Source organism: Neolamprologus brichardi, chromosome 5, assembly GCF_056152115.1.
Source record: "Neolamprologus brichardi isolate AB-2024 chromosome 5, ASM5615211v1, whole genome shotgun sequence".
Lineage (NCBI taxonomy): Eukaryota > Metazoa > Chordata > Actinopteri > Cichliformes > Cichlidae > Neolamprologus > Neolamprologus brichardi.
The window spans coordinates 25,172,741-25,194,229 of record NC_142108.1 but is presented as its reverse complement, the minus strand read 5'-3'; the positions used below and the strand labels follow the sequence as shown (position 1 = coordinate 25,194,229).

At 38.3% G+C, this 21,489-nt stretch overlaps 1 protein-coding gene across 2 annotated transcripts; it reads right to left on the bottom strand.

The window, feature by feature from the left end:
* Nucleotides 1-6,586: 6,586 nt before the first annotated feature.
* agtrap (angiotensin II receptor associated protein) lies at nucleotides 6,587-15,578 on the bottom strand. Of its 2 annotated transcripts, none has more exons than XM_006782927.3 (5): nucleotides 15,420-15,578; nucleotides 14,523-14,557; nucleotides 14,222-14,330; nucleotides 12,116-12,311; nucleotides 6,587-7,530 (listed from the first exon to the last, which is right to left on the bottom strand). In XM_006782927.3, the coding sequence occupies exons 1-5, from the start codon at nucleotides 15,444-15,446 to the stop codon at nucleotides 7,406-7,408; spliced, it is 492 nt and encodes a 163-aa protein (XP_006782990.1). In that variant the 5' UTR covers nucleotides 15,447-15,578; the 3' UTR covers nucleotides 6,587-7,405. The 2 variants fall into 2 exon arrangements, with proteins under 2 accessions (XP_006782990.1, XP_006782991.1); XM_006782928.3 differs by lacking the exon at nucleotides 6,587-7,530 and adding an exon at nucleotides 7,560-8,924.
* Between the last annotated feature and the right edge of the window lie 5,911 nt (nucleotides 15,579-21,489).

Sequence of the window (21,489 nt, the reverse complement as noted above, 5' to 3'; positions counted from 1 at the left end):
GAATTATTTTTGGCCACTTTCATGTTTTTTGGAGGTCGGACTCACCAGTTATCTACTAGTTATCTACTCACCAGCAAGCTAGTTTTGCAAGTTGGGCAGTTTAAAACAGTGTCCAGAAGACGTCACATGACCACTTGAGAATAAGCATTTCTAAGCACAGATTGCTAAATTAGTGCGTTACATTTGTATATATAAAAAGATCTTAGAGATGATAAAATCAAACCTTGAGAAAAATCAAAGACCATTTGGTTTTTCCATTTAAGCTTGTAAGAGTTTTCCTTCGAAGTTTGATATAAGGGTCACATGGTTACACCTGATGGCCACAACTTTCTTTACTCTTTTTTTCCCTCGTAAATTAGATCAAATGTTTTAGTGAAGTTCACAGATATTGGACTTTGTTACCAGGATACCAACCAGCCTTGATGATTTTTAAAGTGAATATAAAAACATGTCTCTGTTATGAAACATTGTCTTATAGTCTTGCATACCCAAAATTAAAAAATAAACCTTTAATGCCAGAAGTATAACAAAATAAACAAAGTGCCCAAAAATCCCAAAACATTTGCAGAACAGGAAATCCAAATATCAGATTTTACTGGGACCACAGAACAAGGAGACATAGTAAAATGGACAACACAACAAACGATAAGCAGAGACAGACAATTATACAAAAGATAACGAGGGGAGAGCAGGTGGAGAACAGGTGGGGAACACAGCTGTAACTAATCAGGAACAATGAGCCAACAAGGCAATAAAACTAAACAGCGCCAGAAATGACAGACTACCAAAATAAAACAGGAAGAAGCTGTAACTAAACTAAGAATGCAGAAATGGAAAACTGAGGATACGCTGATGAAAGGACAAACTATATACAGAACTCCAAACCATTTTTATTTACAACCTTTTCCCTTTTTTTTTTGTCAGTTCTAGGCCTTTTTATTCACTTACACTATTTGTAAGTGAATATTTGTCTTTAAATTTCTATCTTCTTAATGATACCTGATGTGATGCAGACTGAGTGATTGTTGTAACCAAACTGCCTTTGCAGAATGGTTTCAGAACTGTTTAACTGAACTGAAATTAGGGCTGAAGTAGCACCTTTTTCCAGATTTCTTTTTGTGAAATAACCCCGAGAAACACTGACTCTGTTTTCACCATGTTTACTTTGTTTTATTTTATATCCAGCAAATAAATCAGTCCTTGCTTAATGGGCAGGGATTTGCTGACCCTCTTCTCTTCAGGCTTGTGTGGACTGGAGGGTAATTGGAATCAATTTTGATGCCGTTATCGCTGGTGGCAGATGCACGAGGCTGCAGTGTGAAAAGGTCAAGGGTTGAGAGCGCTCTCCTAGGGGACTCAAGATGCCCGAGGCATAAAAATGTCACTGCTGGATCAATTTCACATGTAAACACTTTTTAATCTCAGAGGACTTTTGAGCATCTTTGTTGTTGTTGTTTTGTTTTTGTAGTTTTCTTATTGCTGGTTGCCGAAGAGCTCCAGACAGCAGGTGGAGGGTTAAGATGTTGAAGATTGGGATATCAAAGTAACGCTTTCCATAACTTATCGTCTACGAAAGCCAAAGATTCTTTCTCCTGTGCATCTAGACTCAATTAGAGACTCGTCAGCTTGAGCTTGTCAATATATATATATATTTTATCACTCACTGCCCCCATGTTGTATAATTTACCCAGGAACACAGCCAAGGGAGTCAGGTTGACCCTAGTTGCTTTCAGGGTCAGATTTTTACCCTCACCCTCAGCTGAAAGCATGTCATTAAAAATATTTTTCCTTTGTATTGACACAAAGATCACATTTATAAATAGAAATTTATTTTAACCTGAGTTTTTGTTTGAGGATTAGAGAGAAAACAGTAAAGACTAACAAGAGAAAGAAGGGCAAAAATAAATGAAAAATGAGTGTATGGAATACGTAAAATCGCCATAACATAAACTGTAAATTTAAGCTAACAGACTAGATTGTGTTACTAATTCTTATATTCAAATGTATCTCATTAGAGACAAAAAAATGAAACTGTAGTAATGCCATCATTTATCTCAGTCACCACAGAGAAATTAGCAGATTTTCTAAATAAAAAATATGGAGGAATAAAAACGTAGCTCACTTAACAACATAAATTCCCTTAAAAACCCTACAGACCAGTTTCATTTCAGAAATATTGGACACCTAAAGATGCTGAAAATTGGTGTTGGAAGTCTGCAGTCCTGATGCCCATGCATTCATTTTTTTCAGAGCTCTCTGGGGATCATGGTTAATGCAATAACAGAGCTGACAAATTGAGTTGGTTTTATTGCATAGAACCACAATGGCAGTGAGTGAGCGTGTCCTTGACTCAGAGGAATCAGGTGTGAGCCCGAGGATGTGTTAAACCTGCATGCATGCAAGGCTCAGGAGAGGCAGTCCTGCAGCTTGTTATTAATCAACAGCTTGTTGAGCTTGTGGCCATTCCTCCTCCCCCACCTCCTCTGGTGCACCTTCACACTCTCTGTCGTCTTCATACGTTATTTTTTTCCCCTTTCTCTTTTAAAGCCACAGCCTCTCATTCTATATTTCACAGGTTATCTATACATTTTGTCCTCAGCTAGCTGTTATCACAAGAAAAAAGAAAGGAAATTACTTTCCAAAGATCATCACGGTACCTTGTTTTTGACCGTATCCTTAAATCATTTGACCAAATGAATTAAACATCTTCCCCAGGTGTGAATAATCAACTCAACTTGAACTGCAATCATGAGCCTGCTTTGTATGCTGAGAACATATTAACTGTGCTGTTTGGTTCTTTCAGTTTCATGGCTTGCTGTTGGCTGACATCCCTCCTGGATGACCTACAATATGGCAGATAAATAATATGAGAAAAAAATATGTCTGCTGCCTCCATGTTTATAGTTGGGGGGTTGCTCATATATGTTTGTCTCTTTTAAAACAGTGGAGTGCCAAGTTGAAAGCGGAAATGAGACACTTTGCAAACTTCACTTGTGTTTTTGTATATTCAAAACTTTTCAGCCATCATCTCAAAGGTGTCTTTTTACAACAAGGCTGAATAAGGAAGTACAGTGCGTAAGTCACAATCTCATTAATGCGATCAATCATTTATTATCCTAAACCAACCATCTAGCCAACTAAACAGAGAGTAAAATTTATAGAGGAAAAAAACTCATTCGCATAGAAAAAAGCAAACATTTAATCAAAAGCATAGTGTTTCATTATAGGGCAGCACAGTGGTGCGGTGATCAGCACTGTTGCCTCACAGCAAGAAGGTCCTGAGTTGGATTCCACCACCTGGTAGGGGCCTTTCTTCCCTTGTTTGTGTTAGCTTAATTGGTAAACCTAAATTAGGTGTGAGTGTGAATGATTGTCTGTCTCTATTAGACTGGCGCCACATGTCCAGGGTGTACTCTGCCTCACGCCCTATGTTAGGGGCTCCGGCCCCCTCGCAACCCTGACGAGGATAAGCGGAGGAGAATGGATGCGTGGATGTTAAAATATGTGGTGTTTATTCCAAGAGGTTTAAGAGTTTACTTTTTTTGACCTGTTAACCTCTTGGTATGCACACACAGCAGCTTCTTCATCTCAGTGCATCTTAAATGAGCTCCCTAAAAAGGTGACAGTGCTTTAGGATCATATTTTTTTGCCTTTAAATGGTAGAGGTTGCACTTACCAGTGCAAGAAGAAACTGTTTACTGAATACATAACTAATATTGTTTGAAGCATCCTGAGCTCATGCAGTGATTTCCATTGCATATACCACTACAGAATCGTATTTTACACTACTGCTCCCTGTGGATCACAATCGTTCTGTTTTGATTTTGTCCTTGCGTGTGGAATCTGGCCGATCCCACGAGTCTTTTAATATTGTGCACCATAGATGATGAGCAAATACTTTGAATATACTGATTTGCAGTCTTTGACAAATTGGTGAACTGTCCCCATTTTTATTTTTGAATGACTCTTTTGAAATGTTCTTTCTTTTACATGAAGTTTATATAATTTTTAAATCATTTAATTCTATTTGTATGTAAATTTTACACTGTTTTGTAACATTTTTTTAAACTCAACAATACTATTGTGGCAGAAACTGAATTTCCCTGCTTTATAAAGAAGCCCACAAGGTACTACAATCTACAAACAGATGACAAAGCTCTCAGCTCAAGGGCTTTCAGCTCAACAGCCTGCACATTTGAGGACAATAAACCGATTTAAGCTAACTACCTCATCATAACAAAAGCCCTTAGTGACAAAAACCTTGACTGCAGGCTCATAATCTGTGAACTTACTACTTTTAGAGTATATAAAATGTTTTCATTTACAACATATAATTTACTGAGCCACACCTGTTTTCACCAGAGGTGTGGGTAAAAAATGCTAATGAGGTGGTTTACATTCCACGTGTGTACAACTGTGTCACTTGAATTTTTATAATTGTGCTGAGGGAGGCAGTGGAGAACGAATCCTTCACTTTCATGATTCTTTTGTGTGTATTAAACATTTGTGTCATTTTAACTCACTCATTGTAGCGTGAATTTTCAAAATGTGCCAAAATTGAAAGTAGTGCGACTCTCAGATCATGCACAGTGGAGTGCAAAAATGGTTTAGTGCATGGAGGACAGGAAGATGAATGTCTTTTCTCGTCTTCTGTGACGGGGGTACAAATGAATGTTAAAGATCTATGTTAGTGGAGCAGGATGAGAGGAACTAGGTATGTGAGAGAAGGTAAAAGAAAAAAATGAAATTGCAAGAAAATGGACTGCGCAAAACAAAAAATTAAAAAAATAAGGTCATATAATAAGGTGATCATCACAGAATCAGTTAAACTTCCACATAATTCTTAATCAATTTCACCTGATTTTGTGCGAATGACACGTGGAGGCCACAGATCACAGATCCCTCTGACCGATGTTTTCATTTTCTCTTTTGCTAGGAGATGAAACCTGCAGCCCACTCAGGCCCACTCCTTCAGGTATTTTCATCCACGTTAACTGTGTGTCTCCTGCACACTCAGAGGTGTGGAGGAGATTGACCATTAAACACAAAAGAAAGACATAGCTCTAAAAGGGCAACAATCCAGCTGCTGGTCTGGTACCTGCTCCTTTATGTGGGCAGGAACAAGAGGAGCACTGCCAGAGCACAACAAAAGGCCTCTGGCAGGCTACTTGTGTATGTTTCACACCAAACTCTCAGAATCAGAATCCACGAGGGTGGATTGAAAGCATGATGTGATTTAATGGGACCTCTGCTCACAGCCCGGTGGCAGACAACATCAGAACCCTCAGCTACATCCAGTTCTCCTTACAAATTAGAGGTGGTTCACAAAAAAGTCTGGAGATGCGACAGCAAAAACTATGCAACATGTGCAAGCATGACAGCAAACATATGGGAAGGTATATCCTTTGAGGGTTGCACAGACCTGAATGTGCTAACCAACCCTGACTGTTATTAGGTGCCTGGATAAAATCCTCAGTCGCACTGTCAGACCTTATCTTGGTGCACTAAGTACCACCTGGTGCAGGACAATGACTCATATGGCAAACGTGCACAGGCAGCTCCCTGAACGATGAAGGCACTGATGATATTGACTCGCCCTCATGTTCCACAGGCCTGAATCCAGACTTTATGAGCTGCGATGCTACAGTCTGTCCAGAAGCTCACTGATGCCTTGATCCAAGTCTGCAAGGAAAGCCCAAGGACACGATCCAGATGTTGCCAGGGCTGAATACAGGTAAGTCGGGGCCTATAGTGAAAGTAGCCTCAGCCTGTGATTTGTGAGTTAAGTGTTAGTTTAATTTTTTATCTTAATTATAGAAATTCTTAGTAGCAACAGCAGTAATGTCTGTTGAAACCTAACGTAAATGCTCGATAAATAACACAAATAGGCTATTAGATTAAACATTTAGCTTAATTAAAGTATTCTTGTTAACTTATGGTAACCTGCATTTCTTGTGGTGCAAAAACAGTTTCTCAAAATACAACTTACAGTAAACTTTAGAAATTATAACTTTACATAAGCAATACAGCGAACCGCAACTCTGCATTATTTAGTATGCTTCTTACAGGCTCTTTAGTAACTGCAAGTAAGGTGTGTCTTGTGATCTATATGTCACGCTACTATGGCATGCATAATTTCACATCTCTATACTGTGACCAGTATAGTTACCACATCTCCATTTAGTCACACAGTTTAGCAAGATTTCAAAAAACACAAAACTCCAATTTTGTAACGCTTTCAAAAGTGAACTGAGTCCAAATTGTCCAAATGATGCAATCCCTGTGGCCGCTTTTCTTTACACTCATATCGCTACCATAGTCGGACAATCTGCCAACAAAAACTGAGAGTACACACTTCTTGAAAAGCTCAGTGAACGACGTGTTGCACATTTTCAGTAACCACAGTGCTGATGTGAACATTTCAAGCTTTGAACACTTTTACTGTAATAATACTTTCTCATATCTCTTGTGCCTACACAGCAGACATATTCTAACATATCAGTATGGTGTGGTCGGTAATTTACTGTGTATACTGTAAACAGGTTTTACATACTTACTTGCAACTATTAGAATAACAAAGAAAACAATCGTTTACTTTTTTTTAATAATCATTAACTGACGATGATGTGATGCTACAAAATCAGCAGTCTCTATATTTTACATTTTGGTAGATTGGCAGCTTGATATGAAAGAAGTCTTAGTATGAAGAAACTAAATATCAGCATAAATGCATAGGGCCCATCTGCTTTGCAGTGAGTGTATTTTCATGGCAAGTTAGGAGATGAAACATTAACTACAGTTCTTGCTATGCGTTCAGTTTGGTTGAAGCAGTTCAAATTTCACATTGGGTGAAAAAATACAAAAGCAAAGGTTAACTTCCAAGGCACAGCAATAGACATTAATTTCATTTCTCTTTAGTCAAAAACCTCCATTCTAGTCAGCAGAACTGTAATATTTAAAATAAAAAAAATCAATTGAAAAATATTAATCTACTGCTTACAAAATGAGAAACGGACTCTTAGCATCCGAAAGTGCCACATTTGTGGGAAATAAAAAAAGGTAACAGAAAACAAAACCGCTGTAGACACAGCAGTTCGATTCAACACCTGTCTACTAAAAATAGAAGGTGAAAAGTACGGCATCACAGCATGGGAATGGGAGAACAGTTTTTCCTCTGCGTGCGTTCAGCAGGTATGTGCCAAAGTTTGAAATGAAAATGGGTGTAATTATGCCACATTTCTCTCTAAAGTTCGAACAGATGACTACTTAGCATAATAAAACTTTCAGAGTTACACGCCAATCGTACAAAACAGGGACGACACAGAATCGATTATAATACTTGTCCCAAAGTGCTGGGCAGGTGTTGCTGAAAGGAAAACACTGCATTGCTCAACGGCTGCTTGGTTCAGTAAGTGCGAACTCCTGGTTTGCTGTCCGGGGTCTGGTTGAAGGGATTTCCTGAGGTAGAGGAGCCATCCTGCTGGTCAATAGACTGATAGGCATCTCGGTTTCGTGATACAGAAGGGAAACCTGCAGAGACAAGCCACAAGTCTTCAATACCAGTTATCATTTTTAACCACATCTAATCATGGACCTTGGAGACTGGACTGTTGTTGATATACATATTTAAAGTACTGGCACACAGAAAGCTCAAATATTTTTCTTTATTGTTTTCCCTTTCTCCTTACACACAGATTCATGAAACGGTTATGCAGATTTGCCATCTTGAGTCAAGTGCCTAGCCATGTCTGTAGAAATATAAATGACAGTGCTTGAATCTGTTATTACCAGCATACATTAAAAATACACACTCCCTCTGATGAATGGTAGACTTAGAAAACAGCCACTTTTATTCAAAATCCTTCTTTGATGGAAGAAGAAATTCCTCCCATTTCCCCACGACTGTTTGATTAGACATTTTGAGTAAGAGTCTGGGCACGGGAACTTCACTGATGTGAGACTGAACATGAAAAATCTCTTGTCCTTCTGTCAGTAGTCAAATAATCAAGATTATTTGAAAAAATAAATAAATTTACCAGAGGATATAGCTTCCTTGCTGTATTATAGGTGGGAACGTTTATGAAGAATTCTATAAAGGGACTTCACATGAAGCATCTACAACAAACAGTCCTGACTCTGACATGGCCAGAATATCAACTATCCCCTTTTGGCGTTTCAAAGACAGCACCTCTGCACAGTCCAGAGTCCAACTGCGGTGACAAACATGCACCTTTAATGCCAGTAAAACAAGAAATCTGGTTTCACTGCAGATGTGTGGGAATATTGGCAAGAGCCCAAAGATTGACCAAAGGATGGCATCACATAAAGCTCAACAAAGCGTGTGCATAAAACCAGGCCATACTCACTGTCTAGTATCACATCGCATCTTGTTGATTTTAATTAGGCTCATTTTAGAATGTGCAGCATCATGCAGCTCTGCTTTAAATACATGCAAATACAATGCAAGAGCACAAATGAGGCATCTGGAGACTAAAAACCTGAATAAAACATATAGCTGATGCAAACTTTCAGAAACATATAAACTCCTAAAACACAATAAACAGTGTTTGCATAAGAGCAATCTCTACAAACAAACATAGCAATGCAGGCAGGTATGGGCTTACTGAAGGTGGGAACAGTCAAATTAAAAGACAGATTAAAAAAAAACACAAAGAAATGGACAACAGAACACTGACAAGATGATTGTTTAGAAATAAATACAAAAGGGGAAAAAAAATCTATTTCTCTTTATCATCCTGCAGCCTGATATGGAATCTTACTTCCTGCATAGAAGGAGTTGGAAGAGGATGATTGGAGGAGAGAAACTGTAAAAAGGGAAGAGGCCAGGAATCAATAGCGGCGCCCAATAAAGGCACTGTCAGCACTGTCCGTAGTGCATCGACTGTCCACAGAGGTCTCAAAGTCTGAGAGGTCAAAAGGTTGAAGAGAAGAGAAGAGAAGAAGAAATGATCAAATTCCAACTACAACAACAAAAATCAGCCTTTACAAAAAATAAATACTAAGGTGTGACAGTAAGGTATGCCAAAGAGCAAAGGATGACATGCAAGAAAAATAATGACATTTTAAGTTGGGAACAAATATTTAAGAAGTGCACATTAATTTAATTTAGGAGCACATTAATTTAAGGGTAATGCATGGCAGGCAGTCTGCTAAGCTGCAATTTATTTAGTTATTGCTAGAAAGGCTGTTGCACTTGACATCACGGCACAGTTCTGGTACAGTTCACACATAATGGCAGCAGACTCATTGCTCAAAATTAATGATAAGTGTTTAAAAGATGAGTCTGTCATTTCAGACTTGTTATGTTTATCTAGCAACCAACCATCAATTTTCCAGTCGTTTGTTGCATTTCGTTTCCCTGGCTGCAGAGTTTTTACTGACTTTTCAATGTCTTGAGGTGCACTGTATGAAAATGAGACTCCAAAAAACAGTCTTAAATATGCATTTGTTGGCTAAAGCTTAAAGGTCCCTGGTAGGCGTTAGGTGTAGTATTTACTGTATGATGTGGAAACTGTTCAGACTGCTATTTGGTCTGTCTACAATACTCTTTGCATGGACACGATTAAAAATCACACTACACAAACACAGAGATAAAAATTAATCTTATCTGTGTGTGTGTGTTTAAGCACTTGCTAAGTCTCTTTAGCAAATACGACAAACCCTGGATAACACTGGCACAGGTTGAGGTATGAAGTTATTCAAACCATTAATAAATGTCTTTTTCTAATGCTAATTTAAAACCTCAAAATGATTGCAGTTAGCCGTAAACATAAATAGGATACTAAACTCAAAGATGGAGCCTTTTCACTCTAAAAAAAAAATTTGCCCGCAATTTTTTTTTGTAGCTTGTTGATGCCAGAGGTCAGAAGAGAATGGCCAGAGTGCTTCAAGCTGATAGGAAGGCAAAAGCAACTCATTACAACCGAGGTGTGCAGAACAACCCTTCAAACTTGTAACATGGGCTACAGTAGCAGCAGGCACCACTCCCCTCAGCTAAGAACAGTAAAATGAGGCTACAATTTTAAACTGGACTACAGAAGACTGGAAAAAAAGGGTGCCCTGTCTAATAAGCCTCAATTCCTACTGCACGAGAGCTGCCAAGTTACCCAGCAGGATAAGTTGGAATCTCACAAACCTCAAATCATCACAAAATAGTTTCTTGAAGATTACAATGATCTCACTGTAATGCCACGAGATCTCAATCAAAGAACGAACCTTTGGGATGTGATGGAAAAGGAAATTCAGCTGACAAATCTGCAACATTGTGTGATGCAGTCGTGTCAATATGGATCAATATCTTTGAATAATGTTTTCCAGAACCGTGTTGAATGTATGCCATGAAGAATTAAAGCAGGTCTGAAGACAAAATAGGGCCCAACCCATTAAAAACAAGATGCACATAAAAAAAATGCTACCATCTATGGCTCACAAATGAGAAGGCACCTTTTCCTTTCAATTTTGCTTATGGCTTTTAATTACCTGCCAATCATTCACAGTGTAAACAAAATCACAGCTTATTACTTGCTGTTCTTTTTCAATCCTTTCATCTACCCATGTAAAGTACGTGCCTCACCTCTATGTGCTTTGACAGTCTGGATTTGCCTGTTTATAGGTGCTAAGCAGTGGTTGGTTTAATGACCACAGTCACTTTGACTGACTGCAAAAGTGTGACGGCTCAAATGTGCAGTTTTTGCTTCACTGGATGTAAAACTTAAGTCTAATACACAAACTCAGAGTAATTCAACCACCATAAGAGGTCCATCAATCAAAATTCTGGGAGCCCCAAATACCTGAATCAACAGTTCACTCACACGCACTTGATTGTCTGGTTCCCAGAGTGCTCAGTGCAGCGGGGAACCATATAAATGCCAACAACGCAATCAGGCAGCAATTAAAACTCACATAGTCTGAAACTGACATTAGCCGCTTTCATCAGTCATTACACACTCTAATGGATGTACCTGCTGTGTGAATGTGGCGGTAAAGTAAAACCACAGAGAGAGCACATTCATCAATATTCAATTATCTGCCAAGCATGCAGGAAATATATTTTGTCAACTGCAGTTTTGGGTCGCAATGCAAGAGAAATTTCATTACTTTACCCAGCGTGACATGAAATAACATAGTATTTTGGCCTATAATACTAATAATAATAGTAATAAAATTGCATTACACCAACAATATGTGGTTTTATTTTTCCCATTTGTGTTGTTGTTGCTCTTATTATGGATCAATCGCTAATGAATGAGTAACATTTTCCGGGATTTAAGAGTCCAGCGGACGTCACAGCTCAGTGGGATTTCTAATGGAAAAGCTCTCAGCAGAGAGAGGTAAAGTCTACAAATCAATGACCACACACACTTGATCAAACATCCCTTCACTTGTTAGCGTGCTTATTAGATGTTTGCCTGCAAACAGAACGCTATACACCCAAAAGTCAGTACCAACACAAAGTGTCTCTTTCTGTGTTCATCCGATTTGAGTCCATCTGTGTTTCCTTCCACATCACTGTGCTATTTCTGTCCATGTGCTATCATGGCAGATCATACACTCGTAGGCCTGCATGGGCTTAATGTGTTTCTCCATGCAGTATAAAGTGGTTGCCAGGATGACACACAAATGTAATAAACATTTCATTGAGAAAGGGTTTCTTTGACTGGCCGAGCTGCAGCTCAAATATTTCTCTGCATTTTAAGTCTTGTGACTGTAACTAATCAGTTTGACGGTGGAATCATCTGCCAGCGCTTTCGCTCAGTGTCCTGCCAGGTCTTGCTGCTCTCGGCAGGCTTTTCATGTTAAACGGCATAAAACAACACAAGGAAGACATCAAAGTGCCCTTGGACATATGCATTACTCCATACCTTAGCTTTGGTCATAAAGCGGTGGGTAGGCTCAGGTATTTTAGATACTTTCTCACTAGTTCTGAAATTATACTGGGAGATGTACCCTCTGTGTTGTGTATGTATTTCTGCTTTCATTACCTTTTCACATCTTTCATGACAACAAAATGAAAAACTGAGGAACCTGAGCCAAAATCTTTTCAAATCTCGAAATGTTTTATACTACTGTACGTGACCCTTCTAGTCGTACTTACCAAAGTTGATGTTGTAATCTCCTCCTCGCTCGCGGTACATTTGGTAGACAAAGAAGCAGGAAATGGGTTTGAGCAGCAGGTTGAGGATGGTCATCCCTGCGCCGAAGCGAAACAAGTCGCTCGAGTCACCGAGTGAGTAGAATATCCCGAGATGGACGATGTCGGTCAATATTGTCAAAATCATCCCTATCAGAAACTACAGGGAGCACACAAAAGAGACATGTAAAGCGACATAATTGTAACATGGAAAATGAAGTCATGGGTGTGATATAAAAAAAACCCCCAAAAGTATAGTATACATGTTCTGGAAAAAGATTTTTGAGGCAAGCCATTACAAAAAGAGTAAAAAAAACAACAAGATCTTGTCTTATAATTTGGGACAGTCAATATCCATATTGTTAAATGAGAAATAACTCTCCAATAAAAAAATAATTAAATATGAGTTAAACATGCTATTAGTTAAACACTTGAAAATAAGTGAATTCACTTAAGGCACCCGAGAAAAATGCTGCCAGGATTTAACCATACTGGAAAAGATATACAGGGAGCTATATTACCTGCAGCTGATTGGGCGGGTGATTGATCCAATTTAAAATACCACTCAGTGCTAAGGAATCCTGCTTATCAATTAGTTGTGCACCAGTCTTTTTTCTTGATAGATCTTGGACATGAGTGAATATGACATTGGACTTTAATGTACACAAGGTAAAAGGCTCCCCTGTGGTTACATCCCAGCGTCTATAATTCTAAATTAAGTTCAGTATAGTGACAGAGTCCAGTACTGTCAAACTGTCAAACCAAAACTGATGTTTTGGTTACTGTCAAAGAATAACAAAGTAGACAGCTATTTTGCTCAAGAGTCATCCCTTCATTTCAAACACTCAAAGCCTGGACAAAGGTGGACTTTAAGTATAGTTTTGTTAAATCTACCAGTTAAAGTTAGTCATAGTGGGTTAGAGTCACCCACAAAGCTACATAGCCCCCTGAGATTAATATAATTTCTCATCAATTGCAGTAAAGATTTTATTTAACTAAAACAAACCAAGTAACCACATCATTCAAACAGAAACTGAAAGAATCCGTCCATTACAAGGACACGAAGATTTAGAGTGTAACAAATATTTTGCATCAGCATAAAAGTATTTATGCAGTGAACACACAACTAAAATGCAGCAACCTCTGGGGCTAAAAAATGAAATAAGAGCTGAAGCACCAAAAGCTGCAGCCCCTGAGGTTGGCTTCACAGGCCAATCAGGTCCCATGCAAAAATGTCCAACGTTACAGCAGAAATGCATAAAGCATTTTGACATTTGGTGTTGTTTAGTGTTCAATCATACAAAAACACACTTGAGTAATTTTAAGCCTGTTTTGATGCAAGTCAGAATAAGCATCCCATTTAATACTACAACACTTTATGAAGGTACCCTGCTAACCAAACTAGCTAGCAATAGATGGCAACTCCTCCTCACTGCCTGCTCATGTTAATATGGTCAGATTTTACTTGGAAAAAAAGGAACACAGCCAAAGCCAGAATGTGAAACTCAATCCAAAACTAAAGCCATGAAAAACCACAAACCATTGTGGCCATCTTCTATATACAGTCTATGAGAAGGGCTCAGTACTTTTGCTGACCCACAGTCAGGATGAGGCACTTAATAGTTTCCTCTGACAGACAGAAGAGCCAACTGCACAAGTTTTCCTTCTATCTGATAACGGCTCTCATTAAAAGCTGTTCTTGCTTCAGAACACAATCAAAAAACAATTCTCAAGTCACACTTTTGTTTAGTTTTTTTCCCCTTAGTCAGCTGATGTCACTAATGTACAATGGAAACACCAGTCACAGGTTCAGAGTTACGGTATGATAAGGGTTGACAATTCTGAAACTTCAAACATTTAAATTAAATTGGCTCCTTAAGCAAATGTAAACTGTCTGAGGGCCTCAGCTACTGTACTGTGGTAAATTAAGGACTCTTTTTCAAAGGGATGCCCTAGATTCCAGAGACAAATGGGTTAGCACAGATATGCAGCACTGCACCTAAAGTTGGACTACTTTATGTGTCACATGATGCTATAAGAGCGTATGAAGAAATGAAGGCAGAGACTCACCATGATCACTGCATCTATTGAGTCCCTCTGTGCAATCGCCCACACTCCAACTGCTAAAACGCTAAAGTTCGCCCATGTGAAGGCCACTGACAGCCACACCATACTCCCCCTGAAGGAAACACACAATTCATACGAGACAGATTCTTACACACCCCAGGAGAGTTACGTGCGATTTCACAGAGGATGAGACATGTAGGTGAAAGAGTTGACCTGAATCAGGAGTATAAGCATGTGTCTGTGTGCCAAAAGAGGAGAGAAATTCCTCAGGTTTGTGGAAAAAAAAGTCTGTGCTCATACTCACCAGACTGTAAGCAGCCAGTGCACCAGTACGATGGCCTGGAATAGAGAAGGACAAAAATGTGTTTACACTGAACTGAGACCAAGAACAGCCAGTGTATAGCTAAGAATGATGAAACTCTATCACTTAAACACAAGTTAAAAACTTCAAATCATCACTGTGTGCAGCTAATCTACAGTAATGATTTATCTTTTTAATTAGGTCTCTAAGAGGACCGAAGACATCTTTTTTAACCTCGCCAAATTGCATTTTTTATACATATGATTTCCTTCAATTCTGTGAAACAAAGTAAATTTAACTAATTTCAAAAAACTTTGAGAGATAAATGAATGAATGACTGAACACACTAAATGAATATAAAAATGCACCATCTTGCAGAAAGTGTTAGCGTCCTCCAAGCCTACTTTTAACATCACAGGTTTTATAATCCTTGAAAGAGCTGTCCAAAATTACATTTGACCCATTTTATTCTTTGGACAGAGCACAAGGACACTTTTGTCCCTGTTCAGTTTCACAGTTAATCAAAGGCATCAGTTTATCAGTTAATGTTCATCACAGAATATAGTTTGTCTCTACTATTTTACTACTGCATATGAGTGTTTAAAGTGTTTGTGAAAATAAATATGTTTATATGTTTAAATAATGACCTCTGTCAAAGGACCTGCTGCCACTCAAAAATGTCCTTCAGGGACCGTATCCCCTGAACATTACCTTAAACACTTCTTACTTAATAGCAAAAAGTAGAGCAGCAGTTTACTGTGATCTGAGTCACAAGCAGAGGAAGGTCGTTGCCACACACAGGAATTACCACTGAGGAACAGAGCTGACATTTCATTGAAAACCAGCGTTTGTTTGAGCGTACAAGCCGAGGCAATCAGAAACGCAGAAAGTAAACCTCACCTTTAGATTTATGGCAGGGATTTCCATAATTGTCTGTTTGGACAAAGCAGCTCCTCCTTGATCCGATTCGGCGTTTCAACTTGTTAAAGAGCTACATGAAAAAGTACCGCAGTTTCTCTTCTTACACAAACTTCTGTCCAAACCCCTCCTCCCGTCGGCTCAGCCTTGCAAACACAAGCCATGTGACAGCAACCTGACTCGTTCCCATGTGACTCCTGCCCCTCTCACCCTCTCACCCCTTCCCCCAACCCCTGGGGTGCGGTTCAATTGGCAAATTTGCTTAGGAAGGTTACTAACTAACTGAAGAGACCCGGAAATATGTGTGCGGCAGTCAGCCGCTTCCGTGCTTCTTGTATTACTTCCTTAAGCAGAACTTTAATTTAATGATTTAATTATTTAATTATTTTTTATATATATATAATTGAAATGATATTTCACTCGTGTTTTCAGTTTATATTCCCCGCATGGTAAATTAATATTATTGAACTTTTCTTTGTGAGTTCCTGCCTCTTTGGGGATAAAAGAGGCCACGCAAACACATGAGATTTCAATTAAAGGTCCAGAATGTATTTAGTACATCTTAGTAGAGTAGCTCAAATAAGTCAAAAGATATCAACCAAAAACTATTCTCAGGAGGATATAACTTCTCAGCACACCCCGGTTCAATTTTCCTAAGTGGCCTTTCTAAAAGTATATTAACATAAAAAAATTCTGTGAAGTTTTCAGTGCTGACCGAAAAAAAATACAAGATTAATATAAAAAAATATATTATATTATATAAAAAATAGTAACATTTTATTTAAGAGTTATTATTATTCTGTCAACTAAATATAAAGTGTGGTGATAGAGGTTGACTACCCAAGGACCCTGGGGTCCAAAAACTAGTGAAGCTCTCTGATGTCTCTTTCATCCCTTACAAATGAGGCAAAGTGGCTTAGTCCAGCCACTCTTGCAGATGCATTCACAGCACAGCTAATTTATTGTATTTTAGTAACTGCTAATCCACATCCCGAATCATGTCTCTACCCAAGTAAGGATAAAAAAAGGAAAAATATAAAAGAAATGCTTGGAGAACAAAGGTCAATGGAGGACAGCTAACAAGTTAAAATGGTTTAGCTATCAGTGGTTGCTAAAGACAGAAAGCCATTGTCAGATGAGACACACTATTAAGTTTACTCAGCACGACTAAACAGCATGAAATTTCAGAAACAGCCAGAGAGCGTGAACCAGCAGCCTCTCCAAAGAGGAACTCAGTAAGTTTATTTCAGTCACTTGTATTTAAAGCAGTTTCAACAGAACATCAACAATGCTAACGTCAAGCAGCATTAAGCTTTATTGTAGGTTGGACCAGCTGTGTTGTAATCAATGCACATTTTGAGGAAGCCTGTGTGTTTACAGCTCATGAACTAGAATACCACAATGACACTGCTTATTAAAAAAATGAGTTTGGTAGTCACGTATATGTTGATAGATGTTTATTATTGTTTGCTACTTCTAATGAGACACTGTCAGGCAGCACACCAACATATCAGCATACACTCTTGCAAACCTTGTCATGCATTATTTAATCATCCTGTATCCACAAGACCATTAGACTGTCATAGATTTTTTTGTGTTTGATAACATCAAAGGAGCACTAACAGACAGTAGTGTGAAAATGACTGTAAAAGGAAGTTGGGACTGAAGGAGTACTTTGAGCATTTGAACCACTTGCAGCAGATGGTGATGTCTGTTGTTTAAATAGATACTGGTACAATACATGCCCCCCCCCCCCCCCCCCCCAAAAAAAAACAAAAAAAACAAAAACAAAAACAAAAAAACAACAACAACAACCTATAGCCACCTTCACTGAGTTCTCAGTAAACATTTTCCTGATGATGATTGAGTCTTAATGAAAACAACATGTGGACTCAATTCACAAGCATTTTCTTATTGCTAATTCAGATTTCAAAGTAGGCTATAACTTTATTTAGTTTAGTGAAGTCCAATTAAGTCACAGTCTGGTCAAAAGATCTTGCAGGTGCATTCCTATAAACCTTACACAGCTGGTGTGGAAAAATCTTTTCTTGTCTTTCAGTCCATAAGTATAGTTTTTAACAAAAACATATGTAATAGCCATAATCATATATCACCACAGAAACACTTACTGCATATAAAATATATATAAGCAGTCTCGTCTGTCATCACACTGCTCCAGTGGATGAAAGCCAGGAGGTGCAGATGCTGTGACAGGCTGGCAACCTGGGTTTACCCTGCGTCTTGGCCTCTGCCAGCTGTGATAGGCTCCACCCGCCATGACGGAAGAGAATGAGTGGTGGGAGGTGCAGCTGAAAGCTGTAGAAATCATTCAAAACTGTGCTTGTCTGATTATTATATTATTTCAAAGGGTGAGCGCTCCTTGCCCTTTGGTTCTTAATATTCTAAATGACCAGAATCATGAAGTATGTATCACTCGTTCCTTATGTGACTGCCATTTGCCTTCCTCACCGATGCCCGTGTGACATTATGTCCCTGGACTTTAGCACATTTAACCTTTCAGCTCGCTGTAAGTCACTGTGGATGAGAGCAGCTGCCGAACTTTTAAAATGTTAATATGAGATTCACTCTCTGTGATTTCTGTTCTGCAGTCTGACTCAGACTTTGGCACTTCTCTGCCCTTTTCACTGAAGACAGATTCATGGCCCAGTGTTGGCATATGGCCTCTGCACTATCCAGCATTAACCCTGACCACACATGTGACCTCTGACCCCACACGTGACCTCTGACCCCTGTGGCAGCACACAAATTAATTTTTCTCTTTGACTGAAAGATGAATTCTTTAAAATCCACCATAATTAAATTTAGCAGCCTTGCTGTCCTGAATGCGCTCGTGTATACATGTGTGTGAAAATGAGACTGCAGTGGGGCAAACACACAAATGTTACATTTTGTAGTGTAACGTCACAACTTTATCCAGCACAGATAAAGCACTCACACAAAAAACTAATATTTGAACTGAGCACAAATAATTTCTTTGATGTTTTGACACGTGGTGGCAGATTTCGGACTAGCTCCCATGTGACTTCTTTTCATTTCTTGCTCATCTGCTCTAAGAAGTAACCTGATTTGGAAAAGTTCCCTTGAAATAGACACCATGGGGGGTTAATTAATTCAAGAAAGGTAAACATGCATTTGTTGTAGCTGCAGCTCTACGGGGATGTGGCTGTGTGTAATCTATCTTTTCTCTGGCTGTTGGCCAGGTTTCAACAGGGCACTCTACCAGAGCACTCTGACATAGGTAAATATAAAAAATACATGACTGTTGCTTTTATTTTGTGTCTGTAAATCAGGATAGCACAATCGAAGTTCAACTGAGATGGTGCCTAGGAAAGAAAAATCTGTGTTACTTTCTTCATCTAATGAAATATTGATGTGGCTAGATTTGCAGAGGCTTTGTGTGATCTGAACTACGCTGAATGTAATTTCTTGCACTTGCTCTAATGTGTCGTAAGCTTTGTGTTAAAGCATTCTGAGACTTAAGTGTAGATGGCAGATTATCGTATTACATTAAGATAGACGGTGCTTCTTTGGTGCCTCAAAAATCTCCATATTAAGGAAAATGCTCTCTTTGAAACAGGCTTACATTACAAAGTGTATCGATCAAAGTGAGCCATTTAGGCTCCATCTTCATAAAGATTTTTATCTTTTTTCCTTAAAACTGTGATATAAAATAATGAAAGAAAGGGACTAGCTAACTAACTTCTGGCCCAGTGGTGGAATATTCTATGCAACCCTGTTTCCAAAAAAGTTTAAAATATAAATAGAAGAAGGGGGGATTTAAAAAACAAAAAACAAACAAAACCAAAGCCAAACATATGCTTAATTTGACTTTGATGCCAGAAACACTTAAGCATGATTCCCACTGCACGTTGCATCACCTCTCCATTTAACAGCACGCTCTAAGTGTTTCAGAACTGAGGGCATCACTTGCTGTGGTTTCTAAAGCTTTCTGGATACTGGATTTCAGCTGCTTCAGGGCAAAACTCAACATCACAGCCGTTGGTTTTCAGCCTTGTCCCTTGCATACAAAGATTTATCCCAGTTTAATGATACTGAGCACTGAAGATGATGAAGATTTCACATTCTTTTTGTGTTTTTACACTGAGAAATGTTATCCTTAAACTATTAAATGACTTGCCTCTTCCACAGAATGATGAACCACCCTCCAGTACTCCCCACCATCTTTTGTTCCAAAAGCCTATTTATAATAGAATATAAGGACACATCTTTTCAGTTTCTAAATTCACAACTGACTCAAATTATTATTTCATGGTTGGTACAGTATTTGGCTTATTCCTCTTGAAACTGCAGCGCCGTAGCCTCGTGTGGCTCTTTTACCCATTTCCAGTGATTCCCTGTGACCCTGAGCCAAAAACAAACAACCCAACCAACTTTGAATATTTGCATCACAGCCTGTGTGTGTTACGTTGACCATTATCGTGTTCATTTTGCATACATGCAAAGATAACAATGGCTTGTGCTATAAATCTCTAGAGAAAACACAGAATTTAACAATGCAAGGATAAACCTTCACCATCAACCCTGCTAGCTTAGCAGTGGCAGTGAAACTGGCATGTTTTATAATTATTTTTACAATTGTAAATGGCTTTGGCTGCTGCATGTTCTACTTATTATAAAAGCAGGTGTTATTTTCACTGATTTGCATAAACCCAGTAGGTGTCAAGATAAACCTAAAGCATAGATTTTCCTAAAGCATAAGCAAAGTAAATGATTTTGTTCTGTTCTAATTTAATTTAAAAGAGGAAAATATGATGTTATTATCACATAAATACCATATTTTAAGTGCCAAAAATTCATAGATTCCCGGCGGTAGAGTAATCACATGCAGTAGTTTTCATTATCTTTACCTGTGAACATGTTTTTAAATAATTGCTTTTAGAAATTATTTAAAATGGGACATTTTTTGTCAAAGTTAGTATGTGTTAATCTCAAGAGTCAGTATAGCTCTCTTTAGCAGACATATGTTTTTGCAGTCATTATTCTTAATTTTTAATAATCCTTCTTTATGGACTTCATGGACTTTCTTTTTGTTTTCTGCTAGTGTGTTTAAATTATTAATCCTGTCCAGGTGAGGTCCAGCTTTCCTAAGGATAACATCTTATGTTCAATTAAATAATCTTTGGTAAGATAAAGAATTATTTGTTGAATCAGTGACTGCAAGTTGCCTCATGTCTGAGGCGGCAAAGCAACCCCCATCGTGCCTAAGTTAGAAGAAGCTTCTGCTCCTGATCAGTTATCTTTGAACACATTATTCCAATAAGTCTTGTCTTTCTGTATAAATGGACACTGGCCAATTACAGTTTTGTTCCAATTCTATTTTTAGACTGCAAATGCGTGTCTCTCAGACTGATATCTTTGATACAGATGGTTGAGAGAGTTATCTGCAGATCCTATGATTACATTTTCAGGTACTTGGAAGCTTTGATTTCTTTCTCACTTCTTCAAAATGAGATACATTTCCTGTGGCAGGCAGGAAAAATTAACAGTTATTTAAAATCTGCACCATTTATAGAATAATGATTTGTTTCTATCTGGAAATCTTTTTAAATCTCATGGCAGACTCACAAGAATCGAAACCTTTTACTTGTGAAGGCCTCGGAGAGCGCTTTAGATGTGTGACACCGTACACCTGATTAGCAAAGAGAAAAACTTGAACCCTTAAGAAGGCTCTTATCATTTTATCTATTTGAAGGTTTAGGAAATGTAGATGTGTTTTTACTTAATTATGAAAATGAACAAAAAATGTTAATCATTAATGTTTTAAATCATATTTGTTTGAGCACTAGTTTAAAAGAAGATCAAATCTTTTCTTGTCCAAAAATATATTAAAAAAAGTAAAGCACTTTTATGTGATATAAGAATTGCATTTAGAAATGTTCTCCTTGTGTCTCATCACACAATAGTGTCGATAAAATGACCGTCTAAAGGATCGAGAATTTGCTTTTTAGGATTAGTAAAAATGGTTTTGCCAAACAGTGTGTAGACACGTAGAAACAGCTTAGCATCACAC